The following is a 19,091-nucleotide window of genomic DNA, read 5'->3' as shown; positions in this document are numbered from 1 at the left end:
ATCCCAAAATGGAGCACATCGCGGTCTGTTTCCGTCCAATCCCGGTCCAAACATCCTCCCAAGAGAACTGAAGAAAAGAACACCAGAAAATAACTAATCTTTTCAAGCAGATAAAAGCAGTAAATTGAAAAGAGAACACAAACATACCAATATTTTGAAAAGTTTGTATCAGTGCACAGTTTGCTCAAAATGACAAAATGAAGGTTGAATATCCGGGGATTCTTGGAGCGTATATTCGCTGAAGTGTTGCACGCGGGCGCTTAAAAACGAGGCTGTCGGTGCATGCTTTGTCGCATGCTTTCTGTTTTCCAAATATGGGTTCTTGCGTCCGTGTTGAAATTCCCGCGAACAAAAGAGGCCAATCACAGTAAGAAAATCTCTCAAAACTTCTTTTGTGATTGGTTACTTTTATCGCGGCGCGCAAATTGAACTTCAGCGTCGCGTCCATCTGCGATCATTCCTTCCTCAGCCTTTTGGCACATTGCATCCCTTTGCGCCTTATACTCCTTGCTGTATTTCTTAGAATCTTAGTTGTAATTCATCATGCTTGGTGTAGACAATCATATCGTGAGTAGCCACAGCATCAACAAACTCGCTAAAACTCTTGAAGATGTAGATATAAACGAGAAGGAAGACAGAAGCAACGAAAAGAACAACGAGGTGAGTTCACAGTTAATAACGAATTATTCGATTTTGGCGGGAGAAAAAAAAATCTGGGTCCCTTTTCCCCGTTCCTTTTTCTCACAAGGCCTTAAATATCGACAAACCATTAAAAAACGAACGTAGTATTTCACTTTCTTTTCGGTCGAAATTTAATTTCTGGTCCCTCACAAGTTTTTACGAAAGAAGCGTTTACTTCTCGAAAAGTATGCCTGCACGAGGCCACAGCGACAGTATGGTTTGCATGAGAGGTATTTATGTTACTTAAGCACGTTTGAATACGGTGTAGTTACGGATTTGCCTGTGTTTTTTCTTCGTTTTTTTTTTAACCAGAAGTGCTGTGGAAAACTCCTGCAGGGATCTAATGTAAATTTTATAAGCCCGCGCTGAATGACTTAACGGTATTTGGCGGTTAAATGCAGAACTCAAGTTGAGAAATGAAAGTTCAAGCCACATCAAAAGCTAATTTCAACAGCATTTTTTGTGAAAGCTCTGGGAATATTTAGAATTTTTAAGAATTATACAAATTTTCTTATTTTCCGTCAGACTCGCGGACCGGTGAAGCCAGTTTACAAATCTCCTTCAAAATTTGACAACGAGGATGAACCGCTCCTACGTGAAAATCCGCGAAGATTTGTCCTTCTTCCTATCCAGTATAAAGATATTTGGGAAATGTACAAAAAGGCTGAAGGTAAGGAAATCAAACCCTACCCTTAGAAGCTACTATCTTTGTGCGAGTGACCCGGCCGGTATATTACATAAGCTGCCAGGAAAGTTGCACTACCTATATATTATGCAAGCTATTTGGTGCCCGGTATGTTATATAATCTCAAAAGGTAATTAGCCAGTCCCAGATGACCAGGAAATTTTAATGGTTTTTTTTCTAAAGACTGGTATGAAAGGAGGAAATTTGTAGACGTCATCATTAGAATAAATCGTGTTCCATAGCTATTATATTTCAAACAATTTTTTTCTCATTATAGCATCCATCTGGGTAGCGGAAGAAGTTGATCTCTCCAAAGACAAAGATGACTGGGCTAACCTTTCGGTGAGTTCAAATCTGTCTTTCTATCTGCATGATACATAAACTGGCTGACAATTTCTTTCTTCTGATAGCCTACCTGCTTTCAGCTTAAATGTTATTACATTCTTTTGTTAATTTTTCTTTTATTCACAGGATGATGAAAGGTATTTTATTTCCCATGTTCTTGCCTTCTTTGCTGCCAGTGACGGCATTGTAAATGAAAACCTGGTTGAGTGTTTTAGTCAGGAAGTGCAAGTTCCTGAGGCAAGATGCTTCTATGGCTTCCAAATTGCAATTGAGGTAAGTTTGTATTTGCAACTAATATTGTAAGTGCCGTTTTTTTTTCCTAGGATGATCTCAACAGAATCAGCAGTAAAATGTAACAATAACAACCAAGCTGTAGTGTGTCTTCTGTACAAAAAGAACCTTGACATTTTAAAGTTGACAAAAATTTTTATTTTGAAAAGAATGAGGAAAAAAGAAATTTATCAATTAGTTTGATAACTCCTAAACGACTTATTCCAAAAGTTAAATTGATCACTTTTTCCCCTTTTAAGAATATTCACTCTGAGATGTACAGTCTGTTGATTGACACCTACATTGAGGACCCTGATGAAAAGTAAGTGAAAAAACTACATGATCTTTCTTTACTTTGTTTGGAGACAATTCAAAATGTTTGCTCAATTGATATTACATTTATGTTAATTAAAATAAAGTCACATTGATGTAGTCCTTAAATCAGTGTTTGTTTTGCAGGGAAAATCTTTTCAATGCTATTGAGACAATGCCTTGCGTCAAAAGAAAAGCTCAGTGGGCTTTGAACTGGATCAATCCTGAGAGAGTAAGATTTCATTTTGTAGACTTGAACTTTTTTCTTTTCCATTCCTTTTATTAGCACTCATATTAAATTATTGTAAAGCATTTTGATGAGACAAAAATGTCCAAACACTTACCTTATTTTTTTTGTTTTGTTCTTTTTGCAATAGGCTTCTTATGGTGAGAGGGTAGTTGCCTTTGCTGCTGTAGAAGGAATCTTTTTTTCTGGTTCTTTTGCTGCCATTTTCTGGCTAAAAAAGAGGTAAGTGATGTCCAATTAACTATCAAACCTCTTTGTTTTTTTGTTTTGTTTTTGGGATTTTAAATTAAATTTCAGGTGAAAAAAGTTGCTAATCTACTTCTGTTTCAAATTTGCATCAAAAGGGGCAAGATGCCTGGACTTACATTCTCAAATGAGCTCATCAGTCGTGATGAGGTAAGTTACTTAAGGAAGGTGAATATCTTGAAATCACTGCTCAAAAAAAATTTGTCCTGTTTCAAGTCCTGACAAAAAATAAAACCTCTTTCCAACAATTAAGGACTAACCTTGAGAACTAAATGAAGAGAAGACTATGAAACTTTTTTGACACTATTTTCTTCCAAAAGATATATAACCCTTTGACCACTATAAGTGACCAGCAATTTCTTTTTACAATATCACCCCAAATTTCACATTAATGTCACAAGAATACAGGAAATGATCAACAAAAGGAACTCTTGGTAGTTACACAAATTTTCCTTGTCAGCACCTTAGCAAATGTGTAGTGGACAGTATAAGTGTACTGATGTTAATATTAACACTTTCTTATTCCAGGGTCTTCACTGTGATTTTGCTTGTTTGATGTTCTCCTACCTAAAAAACAAGCCCTCACAAGAAACCATTATTGGAATTATCAAGGATGCTGTTGAAATTGAACAAGAATTTCTAACAGAGGCCCTTCCAGTGAGACTCATTGGCATGAACCACTCCCTTATGAAGCAGTACATTGAATTTGTTGCTGACAGACTTTTGGTGGCTCTACATTGCCCTAAGGTATGGACTAAGACAGTTTCTCTTTACAATGTCAATATAATATCTGATTACAGACTGAATTGGATGAGAAAAGTCTTGTTATCAATTCATTAAAACTATGACAACATTTAAGAAAGAAACTAGATATCAGTGAAACATTTCCATTAAAAAAATTAATTATTTAGCAAAATTCACAACAACAGTACATAACATGTACTGACCACTTGCACAAGCATGGTGTGTACACTGTCCTGTTTGTGTTCTGATTGAGCTGGTGATAAATATGAATTTGGTGATTAATTGATCCTCTACCAACTTCTCATTACTTACATAAGGATTATATGGCGGACAGGAACACAACTAACTAATGAATGGAAGGTTAAAGAAATACAAAATTGTTGATTTGTGGGCTTTCTTTTTTTCCTTAAGCATCCAAAAATTTTATTACTTTTAAGAGCTTGTGACATGCTGTTACTGAAGGTTTAAAACCAACTTTCAATCTTGTAACTCTTTTTCTTAACAGGTTTTTAATGCAAAAAATCCATTCAACTTCATGGAAAACATTTCTTTGGAAGGAAAAACCAACTTCTTTGAGAAAAGAGTTGCAGAATATCAGCGTGCAGGAGTTATGAAGAAAAAGTCTGAGGATTCCCACAAATTCACCACAGATGAGGAATTTTAGACCATTTTTGAGAGCTGCAGGAAGGAAAAATTTTTTTTAACATTTAGAACATGAACTATTTTAAAATTACATGTACATTCTTGCATAAAACTGTAAATATCACCTACATCTGGAAAGGTTTTGCAAATTATTTTTTGTAATTAGCAACTTATTAGTTCAAAGTCTTTTGTGTACAAAGTTTAAACCTTTTCACTCAGACTGTTGAGTCTAGCTTTTCCTCTTTTGAGATTTTGTATGTATTTTTATATGCCTTTTTAATAAAAGAAATTTTAAGAATTTTTGTCAAATTGTGTTTTATACAGACTGTAGTGCTCTGGGTATTTGCTAAGAGTCTTAAAATGTACTTTCTCAGATCTGGAAAACAGTGGGATAGATATTGAAAAGATTGGTAGGAAAAACTGTAACCTGTAGATTAAAATAAACCATATTTCTTTACCCCCCTGTCCTCTCACTTTTCTTAAAAAGTAGGGAATGAAGAATTGATCTGTTATTGAAAGGAGAAAAGTTGAAAAAATTCATGGCTGTCCAAAACATTTTTGAATAAAGAGACTTGCACAAAAAGCCACTTGGAATTTTTTTCTTTCAGTCGGTTTTTTTTCCTCTCTGCATTCTATTATGGACATCACCTTGCTAGCCAAAAACATTGAAGAAAAATCCTTCCATATTGTGGTCACTAACAAACCTGTACAACATGAAAGCCATAACAAGGACAGAATGATGACCTTATCTTCAGAGTTAACATGCTTATCTCAATTAAGTATTTCCCAAGCTATTCTCTGTGATCCAGCAATGATTTTCACTTGAAACATTCATTATGCAAGTCTTGTGCTACACTTGACCATCACTCTTTTAACATGGCTGCCCAAAAGTTTGGAACTTCAACATGCGTCAAAAGAGCCACTACTTTTGACAGTTTTAAATGTTTGACTCATTATTTTGAATAAGTGTTTCTCAGATGTCTCTAAAAATTTTAACTGGTATTTTAATTCTTATTGTATTTTAAAGCCATTTTAGTTTTTTAGATGATTCTAGTCCTAGATTTTATATCATTTGATTCTCATAATTTTTTTAAGTGATTTTAGTGTTTACCATATTTTATCCACTAATTCTACTTGCTTTATATTTTTTTGCAAAGCACATGTGATCATTATGTCATGTAGCATGCTTTAGATAAGTTTCTAAACTATTATTATCATAATTATTATTTCTAATAAGATATGAACATCACCACAATTGTTTCTCTGTATTTCCTCAATGACAAAAAGCTATTGTAAACATCAAAAACATAAAATTCCTCCTCTAAAGCGTAAACTTGGCTGGCTGTTCATAATCATTAATCTAGAAGCAATAAATAGTGTTTTTTTAGTGGTAACTGTTAAAATATTTATTTTGAGACTGGGAAATATCTGCATTCATAAATTTTAGATTTCTCTCTCAGTGCTCAGTGAGGGAATATATCTTATAAATTCGAGTCAATTCAGTATTTGCGTGTTTGTGATGTAATCATGGATACTCTATGCTAATGTCCGATCTCAGCTCCTTTTGTCTGCTGATTTATATATAAACGTTCGGACACTGGGTACTAGTTTACGTATGTCGCCATTTTGTTTCGTAACGTGTAATGGCTTCTTAACGCTAACATTTTCGGAGTTTAGTTCAATTTTCTGGGATGTCTGCTCCTCCAAAACCTTGGGAAGGAGTAGGAACAAATGCCAGGTCAAGTTCTGTTGCGTTTGATTCGCCATCTCGACCTCCGATAGGGGCATCTGGTCCAAGACCGAGTGCTCTGCGAAGTTCGTTCAATCCAAGCAAAATGGATTCTTCCACAAGCAATGGTACTTCTGTGGCAAAAGTACCTCCTTTACCGCCACGACCTCAAACACGGAGGTCCACTAGTAGTATGATGTATGGAGGGTCGAGATATGGTAATTTCTTTGTTTGCTTTGTTTTGTTTTTTTATTTTTCACATAGCAAATTATTACAGGTTGTGCTCTTCGGTGAGGTGCCTTTTGTAGCTTTCTTCTAAAAATATTTAACAGCTGGAAACTGTTGAATTTACAACCTTTATTCCGCTCACACAAAAACCGTTACAACATAGGAAAGAGAACAAAATACATATATATTTGCTAATTAAAAAAAAAGAGCTTGAATAACAAAAGGATAAATTAAATTAATAATTCCTGTGAAACAAAATTAAATTTAAATAACAACGGTCAAATATGCATAATAACAACAGAAACCTTAGAATTCTAAAAAGGAGAGCCTCTAGGCTCCCTTTATTCTTTTAAGAGCACAGCTTTGATTAAAATGTATGAATTGAATGTCATTTAGTGTACAATCAGTTGTTAAAATATACATATATATATATATATATCCAGTCTTTTGTGCCAGAAATGCTTAAACGAGGATGTTTGCTGTTATTTAACTCTAAATATGAAGAAAAACCAGAAGAAAACAAAGAACCCAAATAAACAATGACCAGTCCACAATAGAGGAAATAATGAACTAGCTCATACATACTAAATAGACAGACATGTCTCTTTGGTCTTATTAAAGAAGAGTAGAGCATCATGACCTGTTCTTATTACAAAACTGAAACATTATTTAGTGTCTCTTGTCCACTATATTGTATTATTCCCAAAGAGTGCTGTTTCTGCCATCCATCCATAGAAGATTTTCTTGAGCAATTGTTTTGACTTCCAGTGCCAAAAAGATGAAATGTCTTTGTTAGTTTATAAACATTGAAGAAGTAGTCTTTAAGTGACTATATTACCATTTAGACTGAATTAAGTAAAAGCAGTAAAAACATTGCAGTAAATTGAATGGGAATTATGTTTGGTGATTGGTAATTACAGATGGGCTTGATATGCTGCTCGTAGAATTTCAGGGCTGAGGTTGTTCAAACAAGAATGAACTAAGCAAGGGTTAGTTAATAATTTTTCATTTAGTTTTGTCACTCTGGAAGCAGTTTCAAGTGTTTATATTGTTTCCTTTAGTTTCATCTAATGCTGAGCTAAAACTTCTCGAAATGTAAGCTCTACTATATGCTTTATTTCAAGAGAAATCAATGACAAGTTAAACTTTTAATCCTGGATTTCACTAACTGCCTTGCAACAGCCCAGGATGGTAATTCACCACAGGAGTTTTTCCCTTTGTTTTGTGGCCCGTAACAAAATTAGTAACATTTTTTTATATAGCCCATTAATCCATTAATTACTGAGGACATATTTTTGCTTTGTGTGATACATAACATTCATTTTACCTCTTTTTTTATTGTTAATATTATTATTATTTATCTCCATCCATGTTATACTAGGTTTCTTGGAATTACTAGTAAAGAAGTTTCTTAAAAAATATGCACAAGAAAAAAAGAAAATACAATGCAAAGCAAAATAGGAATAGAGAAAGGCATGGTGTAGGTAACCCTATAATTCTCAAGATCTGATCGTTAATTTTCCCCTCCAGCTTTAACACAATTCCTTGTAAATAAGCAAGGAGAATTTGGTGTTTGATCAAGGTATCAACTTCTACCTGATAGGTTGAGTATTGTCATTACCTGTTTGCTGGATAATGTATGGATATTTTAGGGAGAAGTTTCATGTTTATCACTTGTGGGAGGTAAAGGGTTAAGACTTCATGTATTTATTGATCTCTTAAGTGTAATTAGCAAAGTTCATTGTACCTTGCTGGATAATAGGGTGGAATTATCTGTGTTTCAGGTTATGGTGGAAGTATGTATGGAGGTTACAGTGGCATGTATGGAGGGGGAATGGGAGGTGAGTATAGAAAGGGTAAAGAAACATGTTAAAAATACAGTTTTACTGACTGACATTCCACTGTAGTGAAGTTGAGGAGGGAGATAGATGCTCATTAATTTTGGTTTTTCAGGTGATAATGGTGTATAAATTAAAGGAAAGAGGAATAGATAGCATTCAGTTACAAAGCCGTAAAGATCTATAATTAAAGAAATGTTTGTTAACTTTCTCCAAATGGCAAATACCAAAGAATGTAGGTAATGGCAAACAGTTCTGTTCACAGGGCAAACTTGCAAACAAAGCCAGAAAGGTATTCTAGACCAAAGTTTTCAATTTATTGGGGATCCACCTTATTTTTTTAAGCTGGGAATCCAATCAACTTTTTGCAAAAATCCACAATCCATAAATTTTTCAAGGCCAAATCTATTAATTTTCTACTTAAACCACTTCAGCATGAGAGTACATACTGAGGAAGGAAATCATTTTCATGGGTTTGTAAGGGATGACATTAATATTATGTTTGTAAGTCATATGTCTTCCTTTTCTGGAATGTGCAGGTTATGGAGGAATGTATGGAGGTGGTTATGGGGGTTATGGTGGATATGGATTTGGCATGAATCGTTATGGTAATGCCATGAACCAATCAGGAACAAGTTCTTTTGTAAGCCAGGCAGAAGAAAGTAGCCGAGCAGCTTTTCAGTCAATTGAATCTATTGTGCAGGCATTTGGATCTGTTGCCATGATGTTGGAATCAACTCACTTTGCTATGCATAACACATTTCATGCTGTTTTAAGCATGGCAGATCATTTCAGTAGACTACGGGCTCATCTAGTCAGCGTGCTTGGTGCATTTACTCTGTTCAAGGTCATAAGATATGTTTTTAGAAAGATCAAAGCTTTATTTGGTGTAAGCCAGAGTCTTGAAGAAGAACTTTGGAACAGTGCAGAAACTGCTGTTATATCTTCAAGTGAAAAGGGTGACTCCAGAAAGCCAAGATCATGGCCCATTTTGCTCTTCTTTGGAGTTGTGCTCGGTACACCACTGATTATATGGAAGTTATTACAGTCTCTGCTTAATGACGAGAGTAAAACCAAAGACTGGAAGACAGGTACTGCTTATGCATAGCTGACTTGGGCAGGGGATTTAGAAACAACATGATTTGATATCTTGTATTCCCATTACACCCCAAAACTACAGAGAGTAACTTTCAAAGTACTTTGGCACATTAACCCCCAGTCTTCTGCTGACTTGGAGACCTAATTATTTCAAAAGTGAAACAGGGTTTAGCATTAGCCCAGTGTTAGCTTAGAAGCCACCTACTGCAGCTAATTACTGTTAACTACAAAGCATGAGATAGCTAGTTGCTTTGCTGCTTCTTCAAGAAAAGCTGTCAGTACCCTCACTCATGTAAGGGTAGAGGAATAGAGTTCAGGATCTTTCCCATTAACAAACACCATTACCTTACCTAGAATCACATCTTGACTTCACTTATCATTTTTTGGTCTATAATTTTCACCCTAAAGCTAGAAAACTTACCTCCACAAGTCCAACAGCGATTCTTTCATCCTTCTTTTTCCCTTTCACCTAAATATTTATGTGAGAAGTAATACGTGGTTCATTGATCACAGGAGAGGGAGACCATGTTATTGCCAGAGCAGAGTATGATTTTGATGGTGAAAATGATGAGGAGTTGTCATTCCGTGCTGGTGACATTCTTCGACTTGCTCCTAAGGGAAAGCAGCCACGCATTAGAGGTTGGCTCTTGGGTAGTCTTGATGGCAGCAGTGAGGGAATTGTACCTGCTAATTATGTTAAGGTTTGTAGTCAGCTATTTCTTGTTATGAGTGTGCAGTGGGTTGCATTATTCTTGTTTTGGAGAGCAAACAAAAGAAAACACCACAAAGAGATGATAAGAATTAACAATACAAAAAGCAAACTGTTGGAAAGGCAGGAAAACATGAAGTTCAAATGGAACTAGGCAAACCCTTCACACCCTAACATCAGTATGTATATTCTCCATACTGCTCTCTATACATTTCCTAAGGTTCTGACAAGGAGAATTTGTTCAATAATCAAGACCTCCTTTAGTTGGTGATCATCTCCTCTGTTCTCATGACTTTCATGTTTGATTCAGGGGGGGTATTGTAAGGAGAAATAAGATGTTAGTCACTCTTAGGAGTCAAAGGGTTCAGAACTGTATCCAATGAATAGAGTGAGTTTTACAAGTTTTATGGACCAATTGTAGATTGAAGTGACACAAAGCCAATACAAATCCACTTGACTGTAAACAGGTGAATATGAAAACAGTCTGTGCAGAAATGAACACTACTAAAGCAGTAGTGAAAATTAGGCCTGAAAAAATTCAGGGCTGCATGGGATTTGAACTCATGACCTCTTTGATACCAGTGCAGTGTTCTACCTTATTTTTCAGGTGTTATTTTCACTAATGCGAAAGTAGTGTTCATTATGGCAAGGATTGTTTTCATGTTCACTTCTTTATCTGCAGTTCACATTTATGATTTTCACGTATCCACAGTTATTTAACTGTTAAACACTTGTGTAAAAACTGCTCTATATAAACCTGCTGTCTCTTTTGTAAACAAACAGATTCTGGGTCTGCGTCGTGCAAAGAAGGAACTAAAAGACTCCCAGGAGGAGAAAACTGAAGAATCAGAGACTTCTCAAGCAGATCGAAGTAGGACATTTGATGATAAAATGGATAATGAATATGATCAAATAGTAGAGAAGACAGATGGTAGTAGTTTCCTTCCATCCCAGGACTTGCTTACTGAAGATTCATTGAATGAAAGAACTCTTGTAGATGATGGCCTTTCAGACACTGATTTTCAAAATTTTGTTGAAGAACAAGTTTAGTGCCTTTAGTTTGATGCTTTGTCTTCATTAGATTTTTTTCATTGATTCAAGTTGATTCCCAGAACTCTCTTCTGTGAAGATATTAGGATTAGGATTTTGCAGTAGCACCACCAAACCCACTCTGATGAGTTGTTCACATGTTACTTATCCTTAAAGTGTCAATACTTTATCTGGTAATCATGAAGATCAACTCCCTGAAAAAACGGCCAACTGAAGTTCAGCTGTTGGCCAACAGTCAACGTACAGTCTGCAACTGTTGATTTACAGTGGACCAACTTTTGGCTGACAGTTTTAAGCAAACTTGTTGGCTGACAGGCAGGTGATGGGTGGCCAACAGTTGGTATAAGGGAGCTGATCCTCACAATCATCCTATGCTTATGCAATCAGCATAGACAGAGTTATTGAATGCTTAACAAAACCTCTCTTTCCTAATTGGTCAATAACAAATACATAAATAAGTTATAGACTGCTACACAAGACTTCTGTCATGCACTCTCCCGAAAAAAACAAAACAAAAACCAAAAAACAAGCGAGAAAGCTTTAAAAATGATTAGATATTTTTCAAACTTGGTTGGGCCTTTACAAATGTGGTCTGAAGTGACTAATTCAAATTCTCCTCTGCGATTCACAAGGAAAGGTAGGGCAGTGAGAAAGGAGAGTTACTTATTGGATCTTAGGAGTTAAAGGGTCAAAATATTCATTTTATAATGAACCAGGAGTTCCATTGTACGAGCCATTGTCTCTTCTGATTTTGTGAAGGAAAGTCTCCATGCAAATCTTCGACGTTATTTGTGTAAAAGTAATAATCACAATACAATCAATAAACTTCATTCCAAAGAATTACTTTGTGAAAGGTGTTAGTAGTCACGATGTTTTCAAATCTTCTTTTAGCAGTGTGACCGAATTACCTGGCTGGTTAGAGGACTTAAATAAAAGATGAATCGTAATCGGTCGGACGCACCAATAATGATTTATTTTAATTAATTGTGATCAGATTTCTTTGAGGGAAGGAACAACAACATTTAAGTCGCTGGTAATATATGACATCGTAGCTCAGTTGGTTGCAGCGTCCATTTTGAATCAGGAAGGGAGGGGGGGAGCACAGAGTCGTTTTCCATTCCAGCCTGAATTTTTTCAGAGCTCTTTTCTATAATTTCTTTTGCAATTTATCTTGTAAAAGGAATGATTTTTCTATTTTTCTTTCTTGATTTTTTTTCTCTTTTGAAATCCCTGAACATTTCTAAAATGTAAAAGCTTCAGAAACAGAAAAGAAATGTAGCTTTTTTTACTGATATTATACCCAGTACTGGTTTTCCCGCGATCCCTCGCGGTCAAAGATGGCCCGCTAACCATCTGAATTGTAAATATTTCCTCATTATCATTCATGAGTTTCTCTCACTTGTGTGTGGTACTGAAACTTTGTTCGGGTGTGGGAAGCTCAGCTACCGTTTAGGACTCTCAACTTCGTTTACAAAGTTCAAGATGGAAAGAAAAGTTCGAATGCTTTGGTTGAGGACACGAGCGTTGTCAAAATGGCCACAGCCTGAACCTACCGGTAGTAATTTAACAAATGGCGGCTAATTTTGCATCGACAGTACAACACATGACGACAAGATGGCGCCCAAAATGAAGGATCGGTGATTCATTGCTTTCGAAGGTAATCATGAACTGAGTTCTGTTTTAAAGAAAGATAGTTTATCTTGATAAGAATTATCTTGTGCTTCTTAAGAATTGCAGGAATTTTTTCCTCGTTTTTATTTCCAACAAGGAAATAGCGAATGGCTTTGATATGTTGTTGTCCTCATTAAATACTCTTAAAGAACAAAGAGAACTTAAACATCATATTACTTTGTTCTATGGTTTGATTTATGCCCTGAAGAAAGCCTACGTTAAAATCATGAAAGCACGAAACAGATACAGAGAATTATTAAAGTTGAAATTAGTTTTATTCGACAGAAGGATATTCAGGCCATTTATATACAAGTTCTGCATTACTTAGTAAAGTGTTGTCTTAAAATAAACCTTTTGTTGTGATTTTAAGGGGGGTTGTTCAAACTAAACATCGCTCTTGCTGTCTTGGTTGTGCTCAAAACACCAACATGTTCTATTTTAAATTGTGGACTTCTCTATAAGACTAACTCGACGACGAATTCTACGCATAAGAAAAAAACAACAACACTATGATCTCTTACGTAAACGCAATCTTAACTCCTCCTGATTTCAAGAGATGTTTGCGACCGATTTCTCCATATTTTTTCGTAACAGTGGCATCAAGGTCTTGTATTAATTTCGTTTTTGAGAGCGAGTCTAACCAATTTTTCCTCTTCTGTCAGGTGGCGATTCTTTGCTGAGTTCCCTCTACTTTCACATCAAGTGTCATGTAACAAATGCCCACCTCTCTGGATTGATACTGAACTGGAAAATGGACGGCTTATTGGATTGAAATCAAAATGGCAAATGGACAAGTAACTGGGATGAGCTCAAGTTAGAAAATGGACAAGCGACCGGATTAGAATCAGGTGTTCATATTTTTTTTTTGAGGTAGAATCGTTAATAATGTTCGCTTAAAATTAATGATTGGCTGCGAAGGTACACTTTGAACTCTAGTATTTGGCTCAGATACAAACCAATTTTAATACCTTTGGTAACGAAAACTATTTTTGGACAGGGGAAGAACAAAATTTGATTTTAATTCGATTCGTTTTCAACAATTTATAACAAAGTTTCCTGATTGTTAATACTTCAAAACAACCTTTACCGAGACGTCTGCTTTACGTGTCAAACACCAAGACGGAGAGATCATTAGTAAACACAAACACTGGAGGAAGGAGATTGTTCACGAAATTTAAGTACAAGCTTATGGTCAGTAATGTGATTGAGTACCTTAGCATGAGAAAATAAAGGAACTTTTACAATCGAACTCATTTTGATTAACTAAAAAATCCAACGCTGAAAGAAGGCAATTGTCGGCATGAATCGCTAAATGTTTGAAACACATGCTTTCGACGAGTTCCGTGATTTGCTCACCTTTGTCACATTACTCAGGAACGTAATCAGAGAAAAGCAAGAAATACGTTGATGTAAGATTTTGTTAACATAGCATTTATTTATTTCAAAGCCAGTAGTAGTGTTACTTGTGTACCTTCGCTTATCTTTGAGAGGGAAAATTAATAGGCACTCCATTTCAATCTTTGGAAGGAAACTGATGTATCCGCTGGTGTTTCTAAATCAAATTTGGACTTACCTCGTACATTAGTCTTGCTTTGACTGAATTCTTTTGTAAGTTCGTTAGCTTGTAATTTTTATTTATCAATTTGTCTTCTTTCTATATCCCTGTCAAAAATTTTCCCACCTAGAAACTTAGAAAAATACGGGCGCCTTAAATATGCATGCGCCAGTTTTTAATTTTTTTTTATTCTGTAAGTAACACCTGGTTAAAAAGCGTAATTTTCCCGCCAAAAGACTTAGAAAAATACAGGCACCCAAAATACGCATGCGCCGTTTTTTTTAAAAAAGTGTGTTAAAGACTTTATTACTCATATTTGTATATTGTTGTTATCAAATAAAATCAAACTCAACAATGTTCTTGTGTGATTTTTATTTTCATTCTTAAATTATTTCATACAATCAATAAGTGTTTTGTCTTTTAATTAAGTAATTTTCCATCAAAAAAAAATTCGTTGAAATATATACTAAGACTTTTGGCGGGAAAATTTGGATGAATTTGCACAGAGTTTCCCCTAGCAACATTTTCGACAAAAAATTGAAAATGGATTCCCTTAAATTTTTCCGCCAAAAAATATGAGAACATCACCTTGTGCCAAAAGTTTTAACGCAAATTATCAAAAGATCCTTTTTAGCAACAATTCTCTCCGACAAATTTTGTTGTCTGAATTTTTTTTTTTGCACAAGAGGATATCTACACATTACTACTACTTTAACAATAAGCAGCATGGCAAGCTAGTGTATTATAAATTGGCGTGTTTCAACGTCTCCTTATTCTAATTTAATTGACAAAATCCTAAAAGCTCGCAATGTTGCCTCTTACAAGATCTTTTTCAGCCGTCTAATTTATTTCTTTTCTTACACAGGACGAATTTAACGTAAACTGATTGATATTTGTAACCAAATTCTAAACCTAAGATGATCGTGAAATATTTTTCTCCTCTGGGACAAGTTTGCCGTTTTTTTTTCTTTTTGGTGGCAATGATTCAGACAATCAGATGATTGCTTGGCTCCAGGTATCTTTGCATAACATGAAAAGATTTTGCTCAAGTTATTTTTTGTTTTTCACAAATAAATTACCCGAACTTCCTTAAAGTCCTGTGTTACATTAAAAGAAGGCTGAAAGAGGTCTTTGTACATAACATATAGTTCCATAAAACTCAATGACTGGTTCAAAGAATAGTATAAAGTTTTAATATTTTGCGAGCAATGGGATATTCAACGATTCAAGTTTGAAACGAGTAGTGCAGATCAAAAGACAAATACTTTTAAGTATTTAAAAGCCTAACAACCAACAAGCCAAACAACTTTATTCTTCACGTTTTTCTCTCTTTGACTAACGGAAATATCCAAGGCATTTTTTGAAGCTGACAGTCACTGACAATTTTCGTAAGGAAACTTTCGCTCACTGCGATCAAACAACCATGAAAAATTTCCTTTTCGAAACAAACAAACCTTCGGTTACAATATTTATTACAGGCGGACCGGCCCAAACTGAACTTGGTTGCAGAAATTTGTTCACCAGAAACTTCTATACAAGACAAATAATGGAACACAGCTTTCGCATTTTTACATCACTGGAGGTTGACAGACAATTTTGTTCTCTCATCACTGAATTGCTGAGAGCAGAGGGTTTAAACTTTGAAGTTTCCTGGAGCAACAAGAAAACTTTTTTCGTTTTGTGATGCAATGTTTTCATACAAAGTACCAGTTTCTTGCCTGTGTTCATGCCCAGACATGTACAAAGTTTCAATGATTTTAAAGGTATCTTTTTTCTTGGAAATATATCAATTTTGTGGTTTGTATCACACTCTTACTCAAAACTGTTGCTCGGAACATTCCTCCGAATCTTCTGAACCAGACATTTAGGTTTTACATATTAAACTTCTAAAAGGATAAGAGAACGTTGGCAATTGGGTTTTCCGTAAGATTTTATTCCAAAACGGTCAAATTGTTCTTTTTTTCCCCTTTTTTGCAAATTGCTTTATATATGGTTCGAGAAGATTTGTCATTATAAGTCCTTTTCTAGGTTCTTAGATCTATGTGGGCGTCTCTTTCTATCCTAGACAGACTGCTTTCTTAAGTCAGTCGTTAAAAATTGCCAAAGGTCTCTTCTGTACGCGTTTATGTTTATTTTACTTTATGTCGTCTTAGCAATTGAGCTGACATCCGTTTCAGAATTTTAAAACATCGGCGTGTGTTTCGTTTCGTCTCGTCAAGTCAAGTCATTTTCTTTCTTCCAATAAATTTCTGATGAGTTGTAAACTACTTACGATCGTCCCCAGTAGTCGCAACAGTCCTAACTTTTTGCAAGATGTCGATTTGTAGGCTGATTCGTCAAGAAATTTGTCGATATACGTTGGTTTTTGTCAACAGTCAATGGGAAACTGAAAAATGTCTTCACATGAGTCTTCACACGAGTCATGTCAGCGGCGGTATATGTATTGTTAACGTAGTATCATTTGGGCCGTGAGAGGTGAGTAAATAGCTATTTTTTTTGTCGCAAATGAAACAAAACTTCTAACAATTTTACAAGGTACGTTTGGTTGCCATTGTTCTCTTGCCCTTTGCAAAACGTTTACAAGGATTATGTGCGAATCTTTTATGGTGACACTGACCATTGTCTTGAGAAAATTCTGGCTAATTCACCAGTCCAAAAATCTAACATGTTTTCAAAATAAACAATTTTAGAAAACCAAATCAATAAAATATATGCTCACGACCAAATGTGGTGAGAATTTTCCCAGAGAGTTTTAACATAACAGGGTAATCGCTGCTCGTGTTTATATCTATTTTTGTCTTTAAAATATCATTGCGTTGGAGTGCCACACTAAAAAATTCCACCCACATGGGTGGCTGCCATCGCTTTAGGTAAATCTTTGAAGCGAAATTTCTACTCCTGCTCGACACCTATTTGTTTTTCACAATAGCCTATTGATAATACGACAAACTGTTGGCAGCCACCATTCACATTAGCACAATACAACAACTTTAAAGTTCTTATCTTTGTAGAGTTTCTTTTTCATGCATTGAATCCAGTTTGTCCTCTTGTACTTTCTTGTCTGTTGTCTTCTTCATTTTTTCAGTCATTCTGTAAATAGGAATAAGCAAAACAATATTTAGTTCGGTGGCAAATTAATAAAAAACTTCCGAGCAATCGTCAATGAGTGTGAAAGAGGCAAGGTATGTCAGGCTTGAAGTTCAATGGAAGGATTGGAGACGCATCAACGATGTTCTCAGTTGCAACACGAAGTTTCGTTATCGAAAGGCTCATGCCACGATTCCTCTATTACCTCAAACTTCAAACGCACTCGCCTGCGTTCTTCTCGAGTCTTACCGCATGCTATTGCCGTATTTTTTTTCGAAATGTAACTTACTGTGTGTAATTTCCTTCGAAAGGTAAGACAGTATTTCTGTTAACCTAAGACTAAATTAGTTTCTTCTACTTTGGCATGAATACGAACGACTCGACTTACTCTAAGTCAGAGGCGCAACATGATGTGAACCGAAAGCGCACTCGCTCATTCAATAGTTGTTTCTAACTTTTACACTGAGGGGAAGATAATTAGACCAGAAATTTTGAAAGAGCAACAGAATGCTCACCTTCAAACGTCTTTCAAGCAAGAGTCCAATTCTAAAACCATGCAGGTACTCTCTGCACGTGGTTGAGGTAACACGTCCTCACCCGTCCAAGACCTGTTTGGTTTGAGAAAACTTTACAATCTACTATAAATATTGAATATGAAAACAGACCCATCATAAATGCATACATCACGAATATGACGCAAATTCTATTCACACGCCCTTAAAGAAGCCAATGAGAAACTCCCGTTCATAAAGAAAGAGACATATCACGTGTTACTCATTCTTCAGCTCAATTTCTTTAGCATTTCCAAATTTTTTAATTAAATACTCTTTCTAACCAAGATATGAAATAAAATAATAATATAAATGATAAAATGATTATATTCCTTCGCTAAAATTGAAACAGTGTCAGTGATAAGTGAGCGAAAACGGTTAACTACCAACTGCGTGGGAAAAAAAATGAACAGACCGTCAAACAAAGACAATCCAGATTATTTATCAGCTGGCTGAAAAAAGTAAAATGAAACATCACCGAAAAAAAAAAAAAGGTTAAAAAAGAAATAGCAAACAATAAAACAGCAAGTTCCCCGGAAAAGAATCTCCATCCTCACTGGGACTGCTTTCGCGGTACAATGTTTTATCTACTGAGCTGCGGGGAACTTGCCATAAATGGAAAGAAAATTTAAAGATTATTTGTAACAAGTGGATTACGTACTGCAGGGAATATGTGAGCAAGGATTCTTAGGAAAAAGTGTTTTGATTCTAAGATAACATTATTGCAATAGCGATTTTATACCAATACCGACGATTGGTACAAAATGAGAAAAGAAATGAATCATCAAAAGACAAAAGAAAAAGAAAGATAAAAAATCAAAATCTAAAAAAAAAAAAAAAAGGCAAAAAACGGCAAGTCCCCCGGTGCAGGATTTTCATCCTGACTCGGACCGCGTTCGCGGTATAATGCTCTACCCACTGAGCTGCGGGGAACTTGCCATGAAAGAAGAATGAATTTTAAGATTACATTTTACAAGTGGAGTACTTCCTGCAAGGAACAAGTGCATTAACCTTTTGAGGAAGAAGCGTTTTTACTCTAACAAGACATTATCATAGAAAACTCTCACAGCTTTTTTTTTATTAACAGTGTTCAAATTCAGTCGTGTTTGGTTGCATATCCTCAAGTTTTTGATGTGGGAATAGGGAAAACCCGCCAATAAGTACTTGAAAATAAAAAAAAAAAACATTCACTGCTGTTGTAAAATGAACGGACCTGTATACAAAGACATTCAAGACGATCCATAAGTTGGCTATTAAGTGGGGAAAGAAAATCATAAAAAAAAGATTAAAAAGAAATCAAACAAAAATAACGGCAAGTTCTCCGAACAGTATCTCCATCCTGACTAAGACTGCTTTTGCAGCTCTATGCTCTACCTACTGAACTGTGGGAAACCTGCCGAAAA

The 19,091-nt window shown here is 35.4% G+C and overlaps 2 protein-coding genes across 2 annotated transcripts; both read left to right on the top strand.

The window, feature by feature from the left end:
• The first annotated feature begins 458 nt into the window (after positions 1–458).
• Positions 459–4,470, top strand: LOC131780112 (ribonucleoside-diphosphate reductase subunit M2 B-like). Its single transcript, XM_059096736.2, has 10 exons — positions 459–660; positions 1,207–1,351; positions 1,644–1,708; positions 1,838–1,984; positions 2,242–2,303; positions 2,441–2,525; positions 2,671–2,762; positions 2,885–2,936; positions 3,315–3,533; positions 4,036–4,470. Exons 1-10 carry the CDS (start codon positions 544–546, stop codon positions 4,192–4,194), a joined length of 1,143 nt encoding a protein of 380 aa, XP_058952719.2. The 5' UTR covers positions 459–543; the 3' UTR covers positions 4,195–4,470.
• A 1,324-nt stretch (positions 4,471–5,794) lies between these two features.
• Positions 5,795–14,291, top strand: LOC131780131 (peroxisomal membrane protein PEX13). The gene is made up of 6 exons (XM_059096757.2): positions 5,795–6,119; positions 7,914–7,970; positions 8,507–9,058; positions 9,579–9,766; positions 10,558–12,481; positions 13,158–14,291. The coding sequence occupies exons 1-5, from the start codon at positions 5,864–5,866 to the stop codon at positions 10,822–10,824; spliced, it is 1,320 nt and encodes a 439-aa protein (XP_058952740.1). The 5' UTR covers positions 5,795–5,863; the 3' UTR covers positions 10,825–12,481; positions 13,158–14,291.
• Positions 14,292–19,091: the final 4,800 nt, after the last annotated feature.

The sequence above is a fragment of the Pocillopora verrucosa genome, chromosome 2 (genome assembly GCF_036669915.1).
Source record: "Pocillopora verrucosa isolate sample1 chromosome 2, ASM3666991v2, whole genome shotgun sequence".
In the NCBI taxonomy this organism is placed as follows: Eukaryota; Metazoa; Cnidaria; class Anthozoa; order Scleractinia; family Pocilloporidae; genus Pocillopora; species Pocillopora verrucosa.
The sequence above is the reverse complement of the archived record's forward strand: the minus strand, read 5'-3'. Positions and strand labels throughout refer to the sequence as shown.